Source organism: Macaca nemestrina, chromosome 17 (genome assembly GCF_043159975.1).
Source record: "Macaca nemestrina isolate mMacNem1 chromosome 17, mMacNem.hap1, whole genome shotgun sequence".
Lineage (NCBI taxonomy): Eukaryota > Metazoa > Chordata > Mammalia > Primates > Cercopithecidae > Macaca > Macaca nemestrina.
The window spans coordinates 69,418,212-69,443,078 of record NC_092141.1 but is presented as its reverse complement, the minus strand read 5'-3'; the positions used below and the strand labels follow the sequence as shown (position 1 = coordinate 69,443,078).

At 46.2% G+C, this 24,867-nt stretch overlaps 1 protein-coding gene across 11 annotated transcripts; it reads left to right on the top strand.

Moving 5' to 3' along the window:
* The first annotated feature begins 75 nt into the window (after window positions 1-75).
* On the top strand, window positions 76-19,256 carry LOC105468227 (golgi SNAP receptor complex member 2). 11 transcript variants are annotated; one of them, XM_011718343.3, is made up of 7 exons: window positions 76-223; window positions 6,813-6,877; window positions 8,339-8,447; window positions 9,300-9,432; window positions 12,263-12,403; window positions 15,806-15,911; window positions 17,747-19,256. In XM_011718343.3, exons 1-7 carry the CDS (start codon window positions 195-197, stop codon window positions 17,803-17,805), a joined length of 642 nt encoding a protein of 213 aa, XP_011716645.1. In that variant the 5' UTR covers window positions 76-194; the 3' UTR covers window positions 17,806-19,256. The 11 variants fall into 11 exon arrangements, with proteins under 11 accessions (XP_011716645.1, XP_070939430.1, XP_070939424.1 ...); XM_071083329.1 differs by lacking the exon at window positions 12,263-12,403 and having other exon boundaries at window positions 8,342-8,447; XM_071083323.1 differs by having other exon boundaries at window positions 8,342-8,447; window positions 15,806-19,256.
* Window positions 19,257-24,867: the final 5,611 nt, after the last annotated feature.

The following is a 24,867-nucleotide window of genomic DNA, read 5'->3' as shown; positions in this document are numbered from 1 at the left end:
CTTCCGTCGCCGGCCTCATTTCTCCTTCCCCTTCTCTCATCTCGCAACCACCGCTAGTAAGGCGCGCGTGCGGGCAGCCTTGGCCGGTAGCGGAGGGAGGGCCCTGCGACCGGAAACCGGAAACCGGAAGGGGGGCTGTGAGGACGTGTTCAGAGGAAGCCAGAGCCGGAGCAGTGGCCGGCCCGGCCGGCGACATGGAGCCGCTGTACCAGCAAACGCACAAGTGAGGGCCGGTTGGGGAGCGGGCAGGGGCTAGACGAGGATAGGCCAGATGAGGCTGGCTTCCGGGGCTGGGGCCTCGGACGTCCGCCAGGGTAGAGGCCGAGTTTTTCCGCCAGGGCACTGCTGGGGATGCCTCCGAAGTGCTTAATCCTTGGCGGGACGCCCAGGTCAGACACAGACAGTGGGTTCAGCCTGGGGCCTGGAGACGTGGGGCCGATGACTCCTGGGGTCTGCAAGTCCGTGACTACCTGCTGGGTAGACTGGGTGAAGGGAAAGTGGCACCTGCAGGTTATAAAACTTTGTCCAGCACTTGTCAACTCGGTGCTCCTGTTTGGTAGAGCTCGAGAGGAGACACGGAGTAGGAGACACGGCCCCTGGCCGTAGGAGTGTACTGTTTAATTGGAGAGTCAAGGCACGTACGGGAAAATATTTTTATTCTTATTCGATTTATACTAAAGACCACGTTTTTATGGTACAAAGAAATTGCTGTCCACGTAGCATTCGCTATTATTACTTGTTAATAGTATTTGGTTACAGGTTATCGCAGAGAAAGTCGAATTTTAATTTAGCTTCTCATGACTTAAGTTCCTTGATAGTGTCCTTTATTCGCATCGTCCTGCACTTTTGGAACTTGCTGAGATATGTAGTTGAATATGGTAATGGGGCCATACTTACCCTATTTTTTGGGGGAGGGGGCAGAATTTTATGATTTTTACCCTGTTTTTGGGGGACGGAATTTTATGATTTTTATTTTTTATTGTATAATATACACAACATAAGATTTACTGTTTTAACAATTTTTAAGTGTACAATTCAGTGACATTGGGTAGGTACACAACTTACATCACTAAGATCCATTTCCAGAACTTTTTCATCATCCCAGTGTGCCTGTTAATCAGTAGCACCTCGTTTCTTCCTTCCAGAGCACCTAGTAACCTCTGTTTTACTTCTCTCTATGAATTTACCTATTCTAGATACTTATAAGTGGAGTCATACAGAATTTGTCCTTTTGTATCAGGCTTATTTCACTTAATGTTTTCAGGGTTCATCTATATTGTAACCTGTTACCAGAATTTCATTCCGTTTTATGGCTGAATAATGTTCCGTTGTATGTATCTACCACATTTTGTTACCCACTCATCTGTTGATGGACACTTGGATGTTTCCACCATTGGGCTGTTGAGAATAATACTGCTATGAACTCTGGTGTAAAAGTATCTGTTTTAGATCCTCTTCTCAATTTATTGAGGTATATACCTGTCCTATTGAGAACTGTCAAACTTATGCTGTAGTTTTATTGATTAAACTCACACTCCCAAGGCCTGGAAATGAAATGCCCTGAAGCATTAGGAGTAAGAGGGTGAAGATCCTCTTTCTCTTTCATTTTCTAAGTTTACGGGTTTCTTTTATTTTGACGATGAAGTGTTTCATTTGTGTGGGCAAAAATACAGAACCTACTTTGTAATGACAGAATTTTCTTTTACACGGGGGAGCCTTATTCTCACATAAACATTATAGGAAGGGACTTAAACTAGACTGTGAGTAATTTAGAGAAAGAATGAAACGCAATTATGTTCATGTTACTAAAAAAGGGCAGATCTTTCACAATCCCGGGGCACAATGGGCATGGTGGTGCCTTGAAGTTAATCTGTTATGTATAGTCTTATCTAGTTAATTTAGTTAAAAGATGTTGCCAAGAAGGCCATGAGCCATTTTATATTCAAGAATAATTTTGTTTAGAGAGTCTTAGACTACCTGTTTTCAGTGCAGCTAATCTCAGAGAAAACTGCATGGCTCAGAAGAGGAATTCTAAGTGGTACCCCAAACAAGGTGTGTGGAGTGTAGATGAACTCTGTAGGCCTCCAACAATGCACCCTTGAACTCTAGCAGCTTGCCAGTTTTTTCTGTTAAGGGCCAGATAGTAAATATTACAGGCTCTGGGGGCTATGCAGTCTCTATAGTGACTGCTCTGCTGTTATATTGGGAAAACAGCCATAGACAATATATAAACTGATTGATGTACCTGTGTTCCAGTACAATTTTATTTATCAAAACAAGCAGTGGGCCAGCTTTGCCCCACAACTATTAGGCCCTCTGTTACCCCGACACTCATTAATTCATTAAATATTTATTGAGCACCTACTATGTGCTATGCACCATTCTCAATGCTGGCAGCACAGCCCTGCCCTTGAGGAGTTTACTTTCTTTTATGCTGCAGTATCTGTCTTTCCTTTCAAATGGTGAACCAGGAGTGGGAGTTCTGGTTCTAGACCTCCTTGCTTTGTTTTTCCTCATCTGTAGAATGGTATTGTAGTTTGGGCTGGTTAAACTGTAAGGCTCCTTTCAGTTCCATGATACAGAACTGGTGACTGAATGACTTTCACAGGAAACACGTGGAGTCCAGTGAGCACCAGCAATGAACTTTGGCAACTGCAGAAATTAGCGATTATAGCTGAGTTGACACAACAGTAGCTAAACGTATTAATTTTACTGGAACTTTGAACCCAGTTTGTGGTTATCTCTTACCATGTCCCTGAATACATTGAATACATTGGAATTGGATTGACATTTTAAAGTTACTTGAAAACTCCTGAATCTAGGCCGGGCGCGGTGGCTCAAGCCTGTAATCCCAGCACTTTGGGAGGCCGAGACGGGCGGATCACGAGGTCAGGAGATCGAGACCATCCTGGCTAACACGGTGAAACCCCGTCTCTACTAAAAAGTACAAAAAAACTAGCCAGGCGAGGTGGCGGGCTCCTGTAGTCCCAGCTACTCGGGAGGCTGAGGCAGGAGAATGGCGTGAACCCGGGAGGTGGAGCTTGCAGTGAGCTGAGATCCGGCCACTGCACTCCAGCCCGGGCGGCAGAGACTCCGTCTCAAAAAAAAAAAACAAAACAAAACTCCTGAATCTACTTGAACAGCGAATGAGTGAAAATAAAAGATGAAAAACAGAATAAACATATTACACTTAAATGTTTACTTTAGGTAAACTTTATAGAGGAGCTAATAGCCAAGCTTCTGTTTTTGAGATCCCAGTGGTTGTAAAGGCGACCACATTTGTCCCGTATGTAGTCCAAGATCAGTCTCCTGTCCTGGATGTTATCATATGTCCAGGAAACAAGAAGCACTACATTTAACAAGCTCCCCAGGTGGTTTTGATGAACAGGTGGGCTTAAGAACTGTTACCTTATCTCAAGACCATTTTTTTTTTTTTCCTGAGCAGCTGGGCTTAAGAACTATGACCTTATCTCAAGACCATGTTTTTCCTTGATAGATTTTGCCCTTTAATGAGCAAAATGTAAAGGCAAAGTGAGTGAAATGAAAATGACCAGATTGTTGCCATTACTTTTAAGTAAAGTTAACACCAAACTTACATGATGCTGTATAGATGACATAGCGTTTTCACACTCACAGTGGTCAGAGGCAGCCTGGATGTAAAGTGGATGTTATGGGGTGGTGGGGGGTGGTGAGTAGTTTCATGAACTTTTAAAAAGCACTTCTATTAAAAAATTCTTCCTAGATCTTCTGTAAACCTTTTTAAAAGACAGCTACAGTGACCCTGGCTTATTTGCTACTATTTCTCTGCTTTGTTATATTATCGCCCAAGCCCACCATGGACCCCATGCTAGAGAGGGCATTCCTTATGGCCATGCTCCCAAGTCTTGCTTGTGTATCACCTGTTTCTTATTGACTTCCAGCGTGTTGTGTTGTCAGAATTCCCAGTTCAGTTTGAGACAGATTTTGCACTTGGCATATTAGTAGTTCCCACCTTGCCATTCATACTTGGCTTTGTTGTTTCACATTTATCTTTTCTTAGCATGAAATGTAGCGACTGGAGTTGTATTATTAGCTACATCTTCTCTAATTGGTTCAAAGCAAATAGAGATTTGATGGGAAAAGTCAGTGGATTATGGGCCTGTACAAAAGTGGTTTGATGAACATCCCTGCCATTTACATCTCCTCAAGGTATCCCAGAAGCTCTCTAGGACACATTCCTCAAAGTGCTGGGTCATAGGATGGGCACATGCTGTATTCTACTAGTTATTGTCAGAAAGCATTTAAAGTGTTTTACCAATTTATAATCCTACCAGCTGGGTATGAGAGTTCTAGTTTCCCTATTTCCTTATTAATGCATATGTTCCCAAACTTTAAAATATTTGTCAGTTTGACGGGCTAAAGAAATGTGATCTCAGTGCTTTTCATTTGTGTTTTCCTAGTTGAGTGTCATTTTGTGTATTGATTGACCATTTGAGTTTTCTTTCCTGTCATTTGCCCTTTCTTCTTTTTTTTAAAAAAAATGCCTTGTTGGACTTTTCCTATTGATTTGTAACAATTCTTTGTATATTTTCTGCACATCAATCCTTTGTTATCTGCTGCAGATACCCTCCAGTCTGTGCTGTTCATTTACTTGTTTATTTTGTGGCTTTGGTGTACAGAAGTTTTTTATTTTAATGTTGTCAGATGTATCTGTCTTTTTCTTTGTGGTTTGTGGGTTTTGTGGGGGCAGGTAGTTTTTGGATTTTGTCTTATTTAAGAAATCCTTCTGTAACCCAAGGTCATTTATGCATGCCTGTATTTTCTTCAGAAAGTTTGAAAGCTCTGCTTTTTCCAGATAGGTTTTAAGTGAGCTTGAGTTTATTCTTATGTATTACCCGAGGTGTCCTTTTTCTGTACGGGTAACAAACCGGAGCTGTTGGCATTTATTGTAGTCCCTTCTTTCAAAAGCTCCCAAATACGTGGGGCTGTGTCTGCGCTCTTTCTTTTCTCTTGGGCCAGCTGTAGGGTTTGCCTTTCCTTGTCCATCTGTGCCTGCACTGCCGCCATCTTGTTTCCATTGTTATAGTCATAATGGCTGGTTGGACAAGTCGTTCCTCCCCCTCCTTCTTCAGAGTGGTCTTGGCTATTCTTGGCCTCCCCACTTTTTATTATGTCACTGTTCGTGTTGATAATATTATGAACTTTCAGATTTTTCTATTAAATCAGCATTGAAAATTTACCTCACAGCCTGCGTCAGGACTTCCTTAGAGTCCTAATTCTCCTTTCCATCCCCGTTACCCTCCGGTCCCCTATACCCGTTCCCTTGTTTGCCCTGCTTCAGATGTCGGCTACCTCAGGCTGCATTCCTACATCCACCCCCATACCTCCACACCCCCGCACCATCCCGGAATATCCCGGACTTACTTTCCAGAAGCAACGGTCTGGTCTTGGACTCTAGCAGTGATTTCTAGTTGCTTCTCAGGCCACAGGTCTTGCCTAGGAGCACCCTGGGGAGTCATTTCACAGCTCGCCCGGCTTCTTTTGGTGCCCGAGGGCATGTCTGGAGGCCACAGGGAAGCCCTGGTAAAGACTGGGCACCAGCTGAAGCCGAAGTTGGGTGCCTGGCTGGCACTGGTAAATTTGGAGTCCTGGTTTGCAGTGCTCATGATGGAGACTGGTTGCTGACCTTTCCTCCAGCGTTGGGGATGATGTGAGAGTCCAGCAGGCTCCCTACATGTGGGCCCTAACTTGGGGAACCTCCACTGTGAGCACCAGGAAGTGGATGGTGGGGCCAGCATAAGCAGTATCCCAAGGACTGATCATGGAGGACCACTAGGAAGGGGGTCCTGAGGATGTCCTTGGCCAGGCCCTGGAAAGCCTCCAGAGAGTGTTACCCAGATCCAGGGTACAGTGTTGCATTTCCAAATGAGATGGCAGTTCCTCCTTTCCTTGATATTGTCAGGGAAAGATGTTTACCAAACAGGAGGTCCCTATCTTTCAGGGTCTTCCTTTGACTGGTTTCCTCCAGTGAGTCACTTCACCATCCTCTTCCTCTGACCTGATTCTCTTTCAAGCAGCCCACCCTGCTTGTAATCCACGTCTCGTATGAATTTTTGCATATCAATTTTCTCTATCTTCCTTCACCAAATGATGTCTCCCTTCTTCACAGTGATGCTCAGAACTCTCTCCGTCCACAAAACTTACCTGGTTTCTTTTTCTCAGCCCCGCCCCTCTGTCTGCTTGCCTGTGACACCACTGTGCAGAGCTGCCCCTCTTTCTGTTTGTTTATACTTATGTGTATTGCTTTTCTCGTGAATCTTCCCAGGGCTTGTTCATGTCTGTCCAGCCTGTCATTCCTAATTATGTTGTTTCTCAAGGACAAGGATTATATCTCCCTTGCCCTTTGACTCTTCCTAGTACAGGCCAGTGCTTAGCACATTAGGTCATAGAACAGAAAATAGGATTGGCTGGGTCCAGTTCGAGGTTTATCACTGGCTGTGTGACCTTGAACAAGTTACATAAGCTTTCTGGGCTTCAGTTTTATTTATAAAATGAGGATGATAATAGTACTTTCCTCATAGGGTTATTGACTTGGCAGAGTCTTTTGGATGTGGTAAGCACCCATAATCTGCCTATCAGTGTTATTATTAGTAGTTAAGATATTAGAAACCATGCCAAAACGTGGGACCTAAAGTGCCACATACAAATTTTACAGTTCAGTGATGCTGTCAATTTAAATCAGTTACATGTTGGCATCAGAAACATTGTCTTTTCTGACTGAAGCGCTGTTGATTACTCCTGTCTCACACATTTCCTCCCTCTTCCTTTGATAGGCAGGTCCACGAGATCCAGTCTCGCATGGGACGCCTGGAGACGGCAGACAAGCAGTCTGTGCAGAGTGAGTAATTAACTGTGGAGACCAGAGTCCTTTCTCTGATGACAGGGTGCTAATGGGCTGGGTTTCCTGACTGCACTCTGCCTCGGGGGCTTAATGATTCAGCGTGGAATGAGTTTTGTTGTTAGGGTGGACAGAAAAACCCTATGGCAAAATCACTGATTTCCCTGAGTGTGCCCTTTGGAATCCCACAAGTCTTATCCCCCATTACCCCTCCACTCAACCTGACATGGCCCTATGGGAATGGAAGCGCTTGCCTCCATCTGTCTTAATCTAATTACCTAGTCCTTAGAGGAATGTACTCCATAAAAATTCAGAGATGTTTAACTGGAATTGGCCATTTCTTCTGAGCTGAGAACTGTGGCTTTTTAGGAGGATTATTCAGAAACGAACAGCAATATTAATTAGTTTAGTTCCCACAGCATGGTTTCTTTTGAGAAGCATGCTGGATTTTTGGTTTTTTTGGTTTTTTTTTTTTTTTCTATTCTAAGGAAAGATCTTTTTTCTGAGTCAGTCATATGGACACCACCTGCGGGGGCTGCCTACCCACCCCACTGCTGGGCTCCCTCCAGACCCATTCCTCCTGTTCTCTCACGTCTCCTTTCACAGCTTCAACCTTGTTCTAATCTCAACTGTCTTTGTTTACTGTGGGCGCAAAGGCCTAGGAAGGGGCAGTGTCACTGCTGTCACTTCTTTATGGGGCAAGAAGCAGTCTGGATGCTTTCTTTTGTGCACAGTTTAGCTTTTTTGTTCATTGGACTTTGTTTGCCTTCTCAGCAATCTCGTTACATGATTAGAAATGGAAAGAGGTCATTTTGACTGTCTTATCGAAAGGGATAAGGAAAATGACCGTATTTATCATATCTCTTTACCTCTGTGGATTCTTTCCTGGGCCTTTCCTATTGATATTTGGTCTATTTTGGGGACGTCAACATTGCTCAGCCCACCCATTCTTACAGAAAGCCTTAAGGGAGCTCTCCTCTGTATGTTTCACATACTAATCTTCCCCTTCCTTTATGCTTTTTTTTTTTAATTAAAAAAAAAAAAACTCATTACTATAGGGAATTCAACTGGCAGTCTTTTTACTAGGTATTTATAATCCACGTCTGAGAAATCCAAAGGAAAAGAGACCTATATCAGAAAATTTAGCTTAAAGTATTTATTTGTACAACCTTTGCATGTTTATTTTCTAAAGGTAGGAAATTTATTTCTACAGATTTACCTTCAGCTTTTTAAAAAAATTGGCATTGTTGTGTCATTAACAACTATATACATGTACTTTTTTCAAAACAACATTTACGGCATAATTTGAATTTTTTCTGTTATTCATTAGTGTATACATTTTTCTCTTTTTGAAATATGTAGTTCTAGTTTATTGGATATTGAAAAAAAAATATGTAATTTATTCTAATTTAAGTTCACTATCTCTTTTCCAGCAATTATTCTTTTTTCTTTTTTGTACAGTAGTAGAAAACGAAATCCAAGCAAGCATAGACCAGATATTCAGCCGTCTAGAACGTCTGGAGATTTTGTCCAGCAAGGAGCCCCCTAACAAAAGGCAAAATGCCAAACTGTAAGTGCTGACCTCTGACATGGCACTGCTACTCCAGGCCCGGCAAGATAGGCTTTTCTCCTCGGGGGGAGGCGATAGAATATTCTGAAAACCCACGTACATGTTGAAAAACTACGACTACGCAAAGAAAAAGCCCCCCCAAAGGGCACAGTTGTATCTGAGTGATGCTCCTCAAAATAAATAGCCTGTGAGGTTTGTGACTCAGAAACCTTGTGACCCCTTTGGTGTCATTTTGAAATTTTGCCTCCAGTTCTGTTTTTCTGACTAGACCCATAGCCACCTGAAGCCTAATGTTGCCATGGAGTTTTGTTCTGCTCTTTGGTTCCTGCTGGGTTCTTCTTGGGTTGAAATGAAAAATCACTTGAATCAGTCCACCCATAATGAAATGCTGATCTAATGTTTGATACTCCACCATGAAATTAAAATGAAACCACCTTTGCCACTCCACCCCCAGTGCCTGTTTCCAAAAGTTTTATGAAACTTTGTGGATGCTTTACCTCAAAGATGCCCTTGGGCTTCTTCCAGGAGAGCGATATAATCCATAGAAGGTCAAGAAGAGGTCAGCGAGCCTGCTTCCTGTCCCCTGTTCCCTGTCATGCATCCAGAATCAGAGAGCAACAGATTCTGAAGTAAAGCTGCCAGAAACTTGTGTGCTACCATCTCGCTTTAACCACACGTTACTTTACTTTCAACATCATTGATCAAAATCAGATCTTGTGGTGGTGGGGTATAGCGTGGGGTGGTGTAGGGAGAAGTAAGGAAATGCCGTCTTTCCTGAATACAAAGCCTGGCCCCCTGAGACTCTGCTGCCCTGAGTTCCTGGAATTTAATCTCTCTCTCCATCAATTCCAGTCGGGTCGACCAGTTAAAGTATGATGTCCAGCACCTGCAGACTGCGCTCAGAAACTTCCAGCATCGGCGCCATGCAAGGGAGCAGCAGGAGAGACAGCGAGAAGAGCTTCTGTCTCGAACCTTCACCACTAACGTAAGCCAGGCCTGCGGTGAGGGTCGGCCTGCATTTGGCAGATTGTGGGGGCTGGAGTTCAGATCTCTGAGCGCCATCTGTTTTGGGGGTATCTGAAGAAGACTGGTGATGAGGAAACCAACTGGAAATGACGGGAACTTTGTGCATTGCCACAGAGACTAGACCTCGACAGAGAATCCCTTTTTCTAAGACAAAAACCTGAAGAGGAAGCAGTTAAATTGAAGGGGAATAGGCAGAGGTGAAAATTACCTGGTTGGACTGGTCTGAGACAGAAAGGTGGAAGTTCACATAGTGGAAACGTTTTTCTGATCAGATTGAGACAGATGATTAGAACTTAGGCCATTTGTAGAGAAGGCAGTATTTCAAAGCTGCCTGCGGGCAGTTGCCGTTGTGCCGAGTATGTGTGTGGTTCCAGTGTCAGGTGCATTAAAATGTTTTTGCCCCTAGTCTGAGCAGCAATTTGGAGGAATTTGTTAACGGATGTGTAGGGTTAGACGGACTGCTTGCCTGAGTCTGTCTGAAAATGTGTTGGTGTGCACGTTGGATTTCTCAGAACCCATTGTCCCTGCCCTTTAGTCTTAACCAGATCATTTCCTGCACGTGGCTGTAGAACATACTGGCCTTTTCTGTGTCCTGCATAATATATTCCACTAAGTGAAGTGTGCTTTGGCTTTTTGTATTTTGTTTTTTACAGAGGATTATTTTCTAAAGAGATGTTAGCTTTCTAAGCCTGTTGTTAAAATTCACATCATTTCCCGTTGTAGATGTTTAACCCTCAATGCTGCATCCTTGCTTTGCAATACATTTCCCCAAGTGTTTCAGGCCCTGCCAACATTGTTTTGCTTCCCCAGACTAAGCAGTCAAGTCACAGTGTTTAACAGTTCAAAAATTTAATGAACTGTAAGACACACTAAAAGATGTTTGGATTTTAGATCGTTAATAATGTAGTATTCAGGCCTTTTTTAGACCAGGGATGATCGCTTAGGATTATTTTGTTTTTTGCTAGCCTGGTGTGATGCTGTGCATACAGTCAGTTCTTAATAAACACTGGCTTGCCAGATGAAACTTCTTCCTGCTCATTCTACCATCTGGAGCTATAATACATTTTTCTGAGAGATAATGGCCCATCAGCCATACTGTTTTAGATGGGAGGGTAAGAAAGATTTGTATGTAAATGGCATTTCGTAAGTGTTTGTCAAATTACTGAAGAGAAGTCTCTAACTGAGTCTTTCCAACACCAGCGTCTTTTGACGCACTGGGCATTAGCTGCATGCAGAACACTGATTAATTCAGGCACTAGGAGTAAAGCACATGATGAAATTAAAAGACCTGACACCTACGTGTGAGGAGCTCCTCTGTTAGCAGGGGCAGTTGAAAATGCACATGTACAAAATGATTCCAAATCTGAGCAGCAAAGAAACAGTGGCATAACCTTTTTTTTTTTTTTCTGACAGTTGAAACTGGGATTTAGGTGGTAAAAACAGCACTAGTAGGACGGGGCACAATGGCACACACCTGTGATCCCAGCACTTTGGGAGACCAAGGCAGCAGATTGTTCAGGAGTTCACCATCCTGGGTGACATGGTGAGACCTTGTCTCTACAGAAAGTATAAAAATTAGCCGGGCATGGTGGCATGAGCCTGTGGTACCAGCTACTCGGGAGGCTGAAGTGAGAGGATCACTTAAGCCTGGTAGGTCAAGGCTGCGCTCTATCCTGGGTGACAGAGTGAGACCCTGTCTCAAAAAAAACGTGAAACAAACCCCAGCACTACTTGGCAGGAGAGTTTGTGATTGGCAGAAAAGAGAAGGGAACACTCTCACAACTCGTAAGGACTTGGCTCCTGTCTGTAGTCCACTTTCAGTGCAGAAGTAGAGCCACCAGGATGGGTGTTGGTGTTTCTCTCTACAGTATGGGTAACAGGGCAGGCCGTGCGCTCAGTACCCAGATTCCCACCTCCGCTGGACTTCTTACCAGCTCTGTGATCTTGGACAAGTTATTCTACCTTTCTGGGCAGTTTTTCATCTATAAAATGGGGAGGCCTATGGACAGATTGCTTGAGCGCAGGAGTTCGAGACCAGCCAGAGCAACATGGTGAAACCCTGTCTCTACCAAAAATAAAAAAAAGAAAGAAAGAAAAAAACTGGGCATGGTAGCATGCACCTGTGGTCCCACTGCTCAGAAGGCTGAGGTGGGAGAATCACTGAGTCCAGGAGGCTAAGGTTGCAGTGAGCTGAGATCGTGCCACTGCACTCCACCCTGCGTGACAGAGGGAGACCCTGTCTCAAAAAAAAAAAAAAAAAAATATATATATATATATATATATATATATATATAAAATGCAGAAGCACAGCCTCCTCTATCCTTAGTTAACCCTCAGTCTACTTGGAGAGGTAAACTATGGATAAAATAGCTAAAGGACACGAGCAAACATTTAACATTGCATTAAGGGGAAGCCAAGGAAAGGAACATTTGGGACAAGCTAGGTTAGTGAGTAGTCAGAGAAAGCCTTTAGGAGACACCCAATGAGGTCTTGAAGGAATGGCTTTTCCTAAGAGGAGACAGTGATACAGAGACAAGTATCGTTGGAATTAATGTTATTTGTGGAGTGGAACTCATTTGGAGAGTGACAGATCTGAGGAAGTTCCTCTTCTGTGTGGACAGAGGCCACCCCAGGCCTTTGCTTGGCTTTTTCTTATCTGTTAGGGTCCGCTGATTCTTGCACCTCTGCTCTGGCTGTTCTGGCTTGGCCTTGACCAAAAGACAGAGCAGTCAGACCCCAGGAGCTGACTGACAAGCAAAGTTAATCAAGTGCCTGTGTTTCTTTCACAGGACTCTGACACCACCATACCAATGGACGAATCACTGCAGTTTAACTCCTCCCTCCAGAAAGTTCACCACGGCATGGATGACCTCATTTTAGATGGGCACAATATTTTAGATGGACTGAGGACCCAGAGACTGACCTTGAAGGTGGGGTCCCTGCTGGGGGACAGGGAGAAGGCCTCTTCCAATAGTTTAGTAACTGTGTTTATATTTTGATTACGTGTCCTCAAAATTGTGATATTTTGATGACAAGACAGAGCACTTGCGTTTGGGATCCTTTCTGTTGGAGTTGAGTTACTGTGAGCCTGAAAGTACCCAGTTCCTTTGCCTGTGCTTGAAACAAACCATGAAGTGGCCTCTCTTATTATCCAGGTCTTTTCCCATTTACTGAACTTATCATGAAAGTGAGTGCTACTACGAGGGGTCCAATCACAGGCTGAGAAATTGTGTTACAGAATCTACTCTTGGAAGAATGAAGACGTGGCTGTCCTTTGGTACCTCACTTTAAGGTGGCTTTCCCTTAGGACCCCTACTGTGGACTGCCTTGTAACTAAAACCTTTTGTATTTCAGTAACTGAATCCCCACCGTGCAGTGTTAGGGCTGCCTGGTTGTTTGCAGTAGATTAGAGCTTTAGAAGCTTCTAGAGCTTCTAAAACCCATGCTGGTGATCCCAGCGACTCTTCACTCCCTAGCCTCAGGTATTCCTAGAAGCCCTGACCAGTTGGCACTGCTGAGACTCCAGCCCCTGGGAGTGGTTTACAGAAACATTACACAGACTCTGATGTCAGTCATGATGTTTCAGCCTCTGCCCTTTTCCTGTATCAACCCTGATGGATAATAGGGCGTGGGTTCTGTGTGTTATCAGGGTGTGGTCCCCTGTGAATGAAGCACTCCCAGCCACTGAGCTGTGAGAAACAGTCACTCGGAAGTGTGAGCTTTATCTTAGTTTTTGTTGGACCATGTTGAGCCTGTCAGCTCCACAGGACTTCAGTGCGTTTCTGAACAGTCCCTGCCATCTCTACAGGGGAGAGGGTCAGGCAAGCTGCAAGTGACACTCGCCTCCTGCTGACAGTTGCAGTGTCTCAGATGGCCTGGAAGGGTGGTCTCCAACAGCCTGCTGGGTGCTCCCCTTTCATGAGAGCCACCTGTGGTGAACTGAACTGATACGTGTTGATTAGTCTGCCCTTTCTTTAGAAAACTGCTACTCTCCTTTTCATATCTCAGAAAAACAGTAGAGGCCTTTTAGGACCAAACTCCATGTCACATGATGAAGAGCCAGTGGGGGTTAGAGCTTCTTGTTAAGGCACATGCAGCTTCCCACTGAAGTGTGGCAGCACTGGGGCGTCTGCACACCTCCTGCCACCCACACTGATTCCAGAGGGGAAGCCTGTGAGGTGGCTGGGGGTTGAGACTTGAGGTTTCTAATCACTTTCCTCTGCACACCTGTGGCTACCTGGTGTTTGTCTATTGATTCCCTTCATCCACTTCCCACCCTATCTCTGTCAGGGATTTTCCACCTACGCCATTCGAAAGGAACATAGGAGAGAGCATGAAGGGGCTAGGCCGAAGCACTCTGAAGACTGGGGCCAATTTGTGGCTGAAAATGAACACATATTTTGAAATTTATGGTCCTTTTCAAGTGATTTAGAAGGTTGATCCTTAGTCTCATACGGTGATGAAATAATCTGTGTGTTCAGAGCTAAGCAGGACTTGAAGAGTCTGATTGTATTCTCTCTTGGGAAAAAAGTACATTTCTCTGATCTCTGAAGGCAGTGAAGTTTGACTTGTAATTTCTCGGGCTAAGGCTTGTTAATTGCTGTCTGGGCAGAATGTAGATTTTGGATTCCTGTCCATGATGCCTAATGTTGATCTCACTTTCCTTGCTTCTCTCAGTTGCTCATTAATGTGTATTTAAAAAAAAAAAAAAAAAAAAAAAGATATGGGGCATGAGGTTAGATGCCATTCATACAAGTTGCAGTGGGTGATGTGTGCTGAGTGACTTGGGGTCTGCCCCGGCATTCACTTATACTTGTTACTTACTAAGAAATTGAATGTGCTTTAGGCTGAAAATTAGAAAGCAGTAGGGAAGGACAGGCTGGATGGTTTGTGTTTTGGTTTAGGAATAAAATGCCCTTTTGTTTCGGTGGTGGGTGATGCCATTTACAGAAGGGTTTTAGGTCATTGTGTTGGTGTCTTTCTGTCTTTCCCACTTCAGACCCTCTTGTAAATATGGACTTGACCCACCCATTGTACTCAGAAGAAACCTCAAAGATTCTGCTCTACAGAGTAAATGGGTTGGTATCAAGGATTATTGGAACTAGAGAGCCGAGGACAAGTTTTTTGATGTTGCCTTCTTTTTTTAGTATAAAATATTCTAATTTTAAGTATTTTTGTTGAGATGTAATTTACAGACAGTAAGGTGTACAGATCATATTTTTACAGTTCAGTGAATTTGGGCAAATGTATCAACCTTTGTAACTCACACTCCCATCAAGGCCTGGACCATTTTCATTACCTCTGAAAGATCCCTCAGACCCTTTCCCAGTCAGTTGACCCCTCTGCCCCAGGCAACCACTATTGTGATTTATTTCACCATAGATGAGGTTTGCTTGTTATTGAGCTTCATATAAAGGTATTCATACTACTATTTTCTGTGTGACTTCTTCTTCCCAGTTATGTTTCAAGGTTCATTCACATTGTTACCTATTTAATTCCATGTTGGTAGTCAGGTACTTTTTATTGCAAAGCAGTATTCCATTGGTGCAGGTATACCATAATTTGTTCATTCATCTTGTAATTAATGATACCATTGTTTTCAGTATGTATTTATTTATGTATTTTTTTGAGACAGGGCCTTGCTCTGCCACCCAGGCTGGAGTGCAGTGGTGTGATCTTGGCTTACTGCAGCCTCGAACTCCTGGGCTCAAGTGATTCTGTCACCTTAGCCTCCCAAGTAGCTAGAGCCACAAGTGCATACCACCTTACCTGGATAACTTAGAAAGCGTCTTCACTACATGCCCAGGCTGATCTTGAACTCCTGGCCTCAAGTAATCCTCCTACCCACCCCTCCCAAAGTGCTGGGGTTACAGGGATGAGTCATTGTGCCTGGCCTGTTTGCAGTTTTTAGATATTCTCCTATTTTTTTTCTAGAAGCTTTAATTGTGGCTTTAGCTTTTATGTTTAATTCTATGACCCATCTCAAATTAATTTTTATATATAATGTGAATTGAGGTTCAGTTTTTACATACATATCTATAAGAGAGATACATATATATAAAATACGTATCTATGATATTATATAGCCAGTCGTTCCAGCACCATTTGTGGAAAAGCCTTTTCTTTCCACTTTGCTTTGCTCTGGTACCTTGATCAGAAATCAGTCGACCACATGAGAGTGGCTCTATTTCTGGCGGATACTGCTTTCTGTGTATTCTGGCCGTGACCAAGAGAATGTCTGTTGGCAGAGCTCCATCTCCTGATGCCATTCCCCCGCCTTGGTAAAGCGACTTGATGTTTTTTTTTTTTTTTTCTCTTCTCTTCTGCCCCAGGGGACTCAGAAGAAGATCCTTGACATTGCCAACATGCTGGGCTTGTCCAACACAGTGATGCGGCTCATCGAGAAGCGGGCTTTCCAGGACAAGTACTTTATGATTGGCGGGATGCTGCTGACCTGTGTGGTCATGTTCCTCGTGGTGCAGTACCTGACATGAGCCAGCCACACTGAGTGGCTGAACAGCATTCCCACGGCCTGCAAGTGTGTGTGCGTGAAAGAGAGAGGGGGGCCCAGAGGCCACCTTTTGAAATGTGTGCCTGTCTGAACTGTGAAGACACTTGGGAGTGATTGTGATCTAATTTCCAACCTGCTCTGTTTTCTGTGACATCTTGGAGGGGGAGCTAGTGCCACCACCATAAGCGGTGCTTAGGAAATGAAAGACGTCCCAGGTCTGTCTCTCTCACTCTCGCTGTCACTGGGGGAGGGAAAGAATGGCTTTGGTGGCTTTGTTCACACAACTGATGCGTGCCCTGGGAAGGTGTCCACAGTGAGCCCTGCGTGCAGGACTGTCCACACGGTTCACACCTTGTCACCATCTGGCCTTTCTGGCTCCTGATAGGCTGGAGCAAAAGTGAAAAGGAGAGGAAAGAAGCCTCCTTTTCTTACAGCCATTATATTAAATAGTAGGTCGATTCACATGCTCCTAGCCACCTCCCCTGTACTCCAGTGACATGTAGATGACTAACTGTCAATACTTGACACCCTTCCCTGGAAGCAGCTACCTAGGGGAAACAAGATGCTATTGCCGATAACAAGATTTTCCACACTGCAGTTGGGTGTTTCTCCTTTCTGAAGTGAGGCCAGTGTTATTCCCTGGCAGTGTTCTGTCTTGACCCTAGTCACTGATTTTTTCTAGTTGTTAATAGAGTGGTTGGCTTTTAAGGTTCAGAGACTGGGGCTTGGCACCTGTGCGCACCTTTGCCCCTTAGAAAGTAGCTGTAGGCAAAGATTTGTGATTTTCCAGTTACAGTCTCAGCTCTAGTTTTAGTATCTCTAATTCTTTGGTTCCCTTCTCTTCCCGGAAATATATTAGCACCTGCCAGCCAGGCCCCCATTTTACCCAGCCAGTGTGGGCAGATGCCACCGTGGAGACACCTGTAGTGTTTATATCCTTGGAACACTCTGTTTTCGGGGAGTATGATCTTTTTCCTTCTCTGACCCGCCCTGGATTCAGGCCGTACTAATGCCAGCTGTCTTGTGGAATTTAGTATAAAGCCAGTCTGTCTTGAAGTCCATCTAACGTGATTAATCACTGAAAGTCCCAGAAAGACCTAGTTAGTGTATTTTCTCATTTACCACAGGCCTTGCCAACCCTACCAGCCCTGGGCACAGTAGCTTCATGGCAAGACATAAAATGACACTCAAAATCCTTCAGAACTGGAAACCTGCTCAGTGTTAACCCCACCTTTGGTTGTCCTGCCCCACCTGCTGTGTTAGCTTCTTGTTGCTTGAACTGTCTTCTGTCTTATTTCCCTTGTCTTCTGTGTTCCTCTTCACCTCCCTTGCTCCCCTTCCTCCCGCTCTGTAGTCATGTTGGTCTTTTCAGGCACGTCTGTGGCATAGCTCCCCTTTGGTAAGTTTTCTTAATTGTCACAGAGTAACTGAGGTTCCTGGATGGTGATTTCACACTTTTGGTCGGATGAAATCTCCATTGTTCCTACCCCTCTGGGCCAGACGGCCGTAGGTTTCCAAGGAAGGAGGCATCTTTGACTCCTAAAATGGGTTGGGGCCCTGCCAGAGTTAAAGCAGTGACTGGAGGAGGGTGGACTGAGGCGTTGCGGCATCTTTAGACCTATATCTGTCCAACCCTGGGGATTCACGTTGACATTTCCATTACACCCAGCACCGCTACGGTGCCAGGGACCTAGCACGGGCCTCTTGGTAATCCATAAAATGGATTCTGAGACTATGACAGCATGGCTGTCCTGTCCCCCAGGCACCCAAGGATCCTGCCAGACAGCACACTTTGAAGGAAGGTCTGCAGGGAGCAGCTGAGCCATTTGTTCGTGAACTCTGGGAGGCAGGAGTCCCCGCACCCATCATGCGTGGACCGATAGGACGTCTTTTCATGGTGTGCACCAGTGCTTTCCACATTTGACCAGTTGGCTTTGATGAACTCTCATGCTGCACCTTCAGAGCCAGTTCTCTAGTTTGGGATAAAAATTGCAGAGGTGCATATTGGGTCTTTACCACCTGGAGCTGGTGGACAGCAGCCAGTGTGTCTGGACATCCAGGAGCGTTGAGACTACATGTCACATAACCACTTTTCACACATCTGCTTTTGGTGCCTGGTGAAAAATAGACCTTGGCCTCACAATGTGACTGTCTCCGCCACCTCAGAGTGTAGGGATGGGTCCAGGCCAGTGAAGGAGCACCCTCTAGTGGAGGCGGGGGTGAATTCTTATGTCGAGCTGATGCAAGAATCTCTAGTAGCCAGCCTGTGTGACCTTGTACATGAGTTTGGTGTGCCTATTGTGATTTAAAACAGGTGGGTTATCAAGAGGAACTTGGGATCTCTTTATTACGTGGACATTTACTTCAGGGGGGACCGTTGTAAGAAAAGCCAAACTCCAAGATCAAGTGAGGTGAGTCTTAAATTTTTTAGAAGATTTCACTGAGGAGTTCTGTCCACCCTTTGCCCTAATGAATTTGAATGGGTTTAATTTGCGAATTTGGATTTAGACCCATTGTTTTTGAAGCACATCAGCTGAATAAAGGTGAGGTTTATTTTACTTAGAAAATCACATTTTGTAATGGAATTTGATACTCATTTTTATAACTAATGGCCCCCTTTTTTATGTTTCTAGACCAGAGATTCTCAAACACTACTCCATGGCCAGGGGCTGGGCTGGCTGCTTCAGAAGCAGTGGGGAAACTTTTTAAAATTACATATTCCTGGGGCCTACCCCAGATCTGAATTAGAACCTTTTTTAAGTCTCTAAGGTGATTTTACTTATTATTATTATTTTTTGAGACAGAGTCTCGCTTGTTGCCCAGGCTGGAGTGCAGTGGCACAATCTTGGCTCAGTGCAACCTCTGCCTCCCGGGTTCAAGTGATCCTCGTGCCTCAGCCTCCTGAGTAGCTAGAACTGCAAGCGTGCGCCACCATACCTGGCTAATTTGTGTGTGTGTGTGTGTGTGTGTGTGTGTGTATTTTTAGTAGAGACGGGGTTTTACTGTGTTTACCAGATTGGTCTTAAACTCCTGGCCTCGAGTGATCTGCCCGCTTCGACCTCCCAGAGTTCTGAGTTTACAGGTATTAGCCACCGTACCCGGCCTCTAAGGTGATTCTGATGTGTGTCTTTTGGAACCACTGTCCCCTAGACGGAAAGCTTCTGTCTTAAAGATGATCACATTTGAAAAAACACGCTGAACTGGCTCAGCGTACACTGTGTAAAGAGCAAAACTTGTCAAGTCCAAAATAAATTCTTACTGTTTATATCCTACCTTAATCCAAAAAGATTTGAGGAGACTTTGAGGAAATAACTGGAACAATGAGATACAAAGAAGTGAGGCACAAGAACAAATCAAGTCGGTGTAGAATGTCAACACCAGGAAAAGGAACTCAGACATTATAATGCCCTAAGAAATGTTCTGGGGAACCCCTAATTTGACTACTGTCTAAGCGTGGGGGCGGGGGTGACATTTGCTGAAGGGAAAGCCCAGGCGCTTCATAAACGGCTTGCCTGTAGGCCTTACCGGAAGTCAGACGGGGTTTTTCCTGGCTCCATCCCTGCCAATCTGAAACCCTCTCACTCCAGATGTGCTCCATCATTTATCCTCATTGTGCAGACAAGGGCTGAGCTGTGGTTACTCTCTGAAGGCCTCACAGGGAGTCCGGGAGGAGCTGGTCCCTCATCTAGCTTGGAACCGCAGGCCCACTTAACCTCCCACACTTCCCGTGGGGTGCTCTGCTGGGGTCTGAGAGCTGTGCAGGGGACCGAGATGGTGCAGCCTGCTGGCAGGAAGTACAGAGCTATAAGGTGTTTGGTGCAGACCTTTCAGATGGTATAGGGCAAGTTCCCTGTTGGGAAATAATTTCCTAACTGGAAGGGGAGGGAATCTGAAGTGAAAGTTGTCCTCAGGCCTTGCCCCTAGGGGGCGGCATAGCCCCTTCCTTCCTTCCTCCCTCCCTCCCTTCCTTCCTTCCCTCCCTCCCTCCCTCCCTCCTTCCTTCTCTCCCTCCCTCCCTCTCTCCCTCTCTCCCTCCCTCCCTCCTTTTTTTTTTTTTTTTGGAGACAGAATCTCGTTCTCTTGCCCAGGCTGGAGTGCAATGGTGCACTCGGCTCACTGCAACCTCCTGGGTTCAAGCAATTCTCCTGTTTTCAGCCTCCGGAGTAGTTGAGATGACAGGTGACTGCCACCATGCCCGGCTAATTTTTGTGTTAGTAGAAACGGGGTTTCTCCATGTTGGGCAGGCTGGTCTCGAACTCCTGACTTCAGGTGATCCACCCACCTTTGCCTCCCAAAGTGCTGGGATTACTGGCATGAGCCACCGTGGCCGGCCATAATTTTTGACTTTCTAAGGAGTCTCCTGTGAGGTCGAGGTTGAGAACTACGGCTGTCAGTCTGTAAATGGGGTCTTATTCCTGTTCAGCTGGAAAGACAAGATCTACTCGTGAAACAGCCGAGGTTGAGGGTGATGGTTTAGGGCGGCCATTGCAGTGGGGGCAGTAACCAGGAAGAGCTTTCTGTGAGAGGGTGAGGTGATGGGTGTGCGAAGGAGAGGAGACATTGTGGGAGCAGTCGAGGGACAGGAGCAGCCTAGGGGAGGGAGGAAGATCTAACCAGCCCTGGCTACTGTGGGCGCTGAGGCCTGATACGCTGTCTTCTGCGCAGCATCCTCCGCTCACCGTCCTCCATGCTGCAGCTGGGAAACTCTTGCTCAGAGGCCTGAGTTCATGCTGCTGAGATGCTACTGAGAGCTGGAGAAGCTGTCAGGCTGCTGTGGGTGTGGACAAACCCTACTGTCCTAGGAAGACCTGCCCATGATCTTTTGAGGTGCAACGTAGCGTGATGGGGTTGGTGGGATAGTGTTTGAGATGGGGATAGCGGACATGGCTTAGAATCTGACTTTGCTGTTTATTAGCAATCTATCCTTGGGCTTAATCACCCCAGCCTCAGTTTCCTGTCTGTATTCAGCTCGAAAAGAGTTGAATCTTTGCTGGGTGGTAACTCATCAGACAGGAACAGGTATGGGCTGTGCAGAAGGGAAGCAGTTCTCCTCCCTTCTTTCCAGCCCAAGCAACAGGATCCACATTCTTTCAGCCAAGACCACTTGGCCCTGCTCACCTCCTGGCAACTTCTGGCCTCCTCTAAGAGTTTCTTGTGCCCCAGGCCTGTGGACTGAGGCAAGAGCTCAGGGAGTGGGGACCTCTGTAGGAGGGGAGAATAATCACAGCTGCCCCCAAGGACCTCACCAGGTTGTTGTGAATGTCACAAGGTAAAACCCTGGAGATAAACCCCTGATTGCTGCCGGGTGCTGTCCAAATTATTGTTGCTATGTGCATAGAGTGAGCATAAATTCAGTGTCCATAGTGATTTATTCTAGGAAACCATTTCTTTTCTTCCCCCTGTGGCAAAGGGCAGCCTCTCTTACCTCAATCCAGGGGCCCTGGGAGACCCTTGGAAGGCGGGGTCTCCAGGGCTGAATTCCAGAACAGCAGCTGTGGCCACCTCCTTAGGCCACCTGGGAATCGATTCTCTGTCGTCACTCACTTGAAGGGAACCACATTTAAATTAAAAATGTAGGAGGCCTGGGATAGTCCCTTTGTGGGAAAAAAAAAAAAAAAAAGCTCAAGCTCAGTATTGCACCCCTCAAACAGAAAAAGGCAATTTAATAATTATGAGAGGCCGGGCATGGTGGCTCCCACCTTTAACCCCAGCACTTTGGGAGGCCAAAGTGAGTGGATCGTCTAGGCCAGGAGTTCGAGACCAGCCTGGCCAACATGGCGAAAGCCCATCTCGACTACATATACAAAAACTAGCCAGGCGTGGTGGTGCGCGCCTGTAGTCCCAGCTGCTTGGGAGGCTGAGACACAAGAATTGCTTGAACCCAGGAGGCAGAGGTTGCAGTGAGTGGAGATCGTGCCACTGTACTCCAGCCTGGGTGACAAAATGAGACTTTGTTTCAATTAAAAAAAAAAAAATTATGAGATGTCACCGGGCAGCAGTCAAGTGCCAAGCAAGTGGGGTAGTTGTCAGAGGGTGGAGAGTCCCCCCAGCAGTGAGAGGAGGCTGCCTGGAGGGTGCAGCTGACCACTGCCCCTGGGGAAGGTGGGACGGGGGCAGGTTCACAGGGGAGCAGTGTGAGCTTAGTTCTCAGCAGGCGGGGTTTGGAGTGGATTGTGGAAAGAGTAGGAATGTATTGGGGTGAAGCTGGAGGTGGGTGTGGAGGAAGGCCAGGGGACCCTGACATGAATGCAGATGCAGGAACCCTCAGCTGTCTCTGAAACCAGGAGGGCTGGGGAAGGACCTTGTGCATGTCCTAGATCCTGTGACCTCAAGAGTTACTGCTCGGGAAGCAGGACAGCCTCCTCTTTGGTGTATGCGTGCAGGAGAGAGGTCGTGGTGGGCTGTGGGTTGTTAGTCTGTCTCCCAGGAGCACCTGGCAACCTGAACTCCCCCTGCTCCCTCCCCACCCTGCCCCAGATCTGGTGAAACCACCAACCAGCGGGGCAGGGCAGAGGCTGTCACTGCCACACGCCTTCAGAGCTCCCCACAACTTACGTTCATGCTGCTGAGATACAGATGAGAGCTGGAGAAGCTGTCAGGCTGCTATAGGTGTGGACAAGCTCCGCTGTCCTGGGAAGACCTGGACGTGATCTTTTGAGGTGCAGTGTAATGTGATGGGGGGGGTGGTGGGATGGTGTTTGAGATGGGGATGGCAGACATGGCTTAGAATCCTGACTTTGCCATTTATTAGCAGCCTGACTTTGGGCCAATCAACCAAACCTCAGGGTCCTGTCTGTGTAGGGAGAATAATAGTAACTACCTCAAGTGGTAGCAAAAGTGCCTGTATTTGAGAGCTTGTCCGTCACTAGAAGTAGTTTAGTTTAGTTTAGTTTTGTTTTGTTTTGTTTTGTTTTGTTTTTGAGATGGAGTTTCACTCTGGTTGCCCAGGCTCGAGTGCAATGGCGCAATCTCGGCTCACTGTAACATCCGCCTCCCAAGTTCAAGCACTTCTCCTGCCTCAGCCTCCTGTGTAGCTGGGATTACAGGCATGTGCCACCATGCCTGGCTAATTTTTTGCATTTTTAGTAGAGACAGGGTTTCACCGTGTTGGCCAGGCTGGTCCCAAACTCCTCACCTCAGGTGATCCACCCGCCTCAGCCTCCCAAAGTGCTGGGATTACAGGCGTGAGCCACTGTGCCCGACCTAGAAGTGATTTTTGTCAGGAGACAGAAGACCTTTAGTGACTGGAGTCAAGCAGGTGGAGTGTAAAGATCAGCTCTGCCCCTTAGCTGTGGAACCCCGAGCAAGCCACCTCACCTCTCCACACCTCTGTTCTGTCACCTTTTACAGGTCAATAATGCCCATCTCACAGGGCAGCTGTGACCAGTGCATACTGCACAGACCAGGACATAGAAAGATGGTAACTGAGGTTTTGTCGTGGTTGTTCATTAGCATTGCTTAGGACCCAGGTCTGATCCCTTCATTCAGCTGGTGTGATTGTGAGTCAAGGATCTGATATCCCCAAAGAAAGGACTGCAAGTATTTGCCAGTTAGAGTTTATTTGTTACAAGATACGATATCGCACATGTATTCCTGTGTTTGGCATCAGAAGACCTGAACTCAAATCTCCAGTTCATTACCTATGAGGACTTGCTCACTCCCTGTTTCTCTCCCAGCCTCAGTGTCCTCGTAGGGGAAATGGGAATGCTAATAATGGCCTACTTCACAGAACTGTGGTGAAGACAAAACCAATCAAGCACGTGGATCAGTGAGGATGCGCAGGGCTGCAAGCGCCAGAAATCCCAGAATCTTGCTGCTACGATTGGATACTGATCTAAGGAGCTTAATTAGTAAGAACTTGTGGATGCGGGGCAGCCTGCAGAGCTGGTTGATTTAGGGCTCAGTGACATCATCAAGGCTGGGCTTGGGACTGCCTAGGTTCCCTGAGAGGAGTGGAACCATGGTGGGAAGATGTAGCAAAGATGAGGATGATGATTGACAGGTCAGTCTGGAATTGTTGCCTGCTAAAGTTCATTCATCCGTTCTTTCGGTAGCTACAAACTGGGCACCCACCAGGTACCAGTCACAGGGCTGGGCTTTGGAGAACAGACATGACCCACCTGCATTGTGATCCACTGCTGTTTGATAAATCACCACAAAACATGGGGGCTGACGGCAGTAGCTCTCAGTTGCTATGCCTCACAGCTTCTCAGCATAAGAACTGGGGACCAGGCATGACTGGGATAGCTGTCGCTGCTCAGTGATGTCTGGGGCCTCAGATGGAAGATTCGAAGGCTGGGAGGAGAATCATCTGAAAGTTCACTGATGTGGCTGGCACACATTGTCGCTGAGCCCTGGGCTGGGACTATCCTCTGGAACACCTGCACACGGCTTCTCCATGGGGCCAGGGCTTCCTCAGGTCATGGTGGCTGAGTTCCAAGGGTGAGTATCCCAAGGGAGAGAGCAGGTGGAATCTGTGCGCTTTCTATGATCAAGCCTCGGAAATCACAGGGCCTCTGTTTTGCCATACTACTTTGACTGTTGTGATCACAAGCCACATGGTCACAAGTCCCCAGCTGCCTCTCAGTGGGAAGAATGTCGGTCACATTCTAAGAAGAGCAGGTGGGATGGAATCGACACAGGGGATGGCCATCTTTGGAAAGTACAGTCTGCCACACTCCCCTTGAATGATGCTCATGTCTAGCTGGGAAGGCATACATAAGCATTCAGCAATACAGTGCACAAACCGTCACATAGGTACAGGGTGCTTAGGGCCATGGCAGAAGTAGTATCTACTTACCCTGGGACCCTGGAGGAGGCTTTTGATCTGAATCTCAGATGAGTCAGACTGGAGCCGGTGGAGCCTGGGAGGAAGGTCTCAGC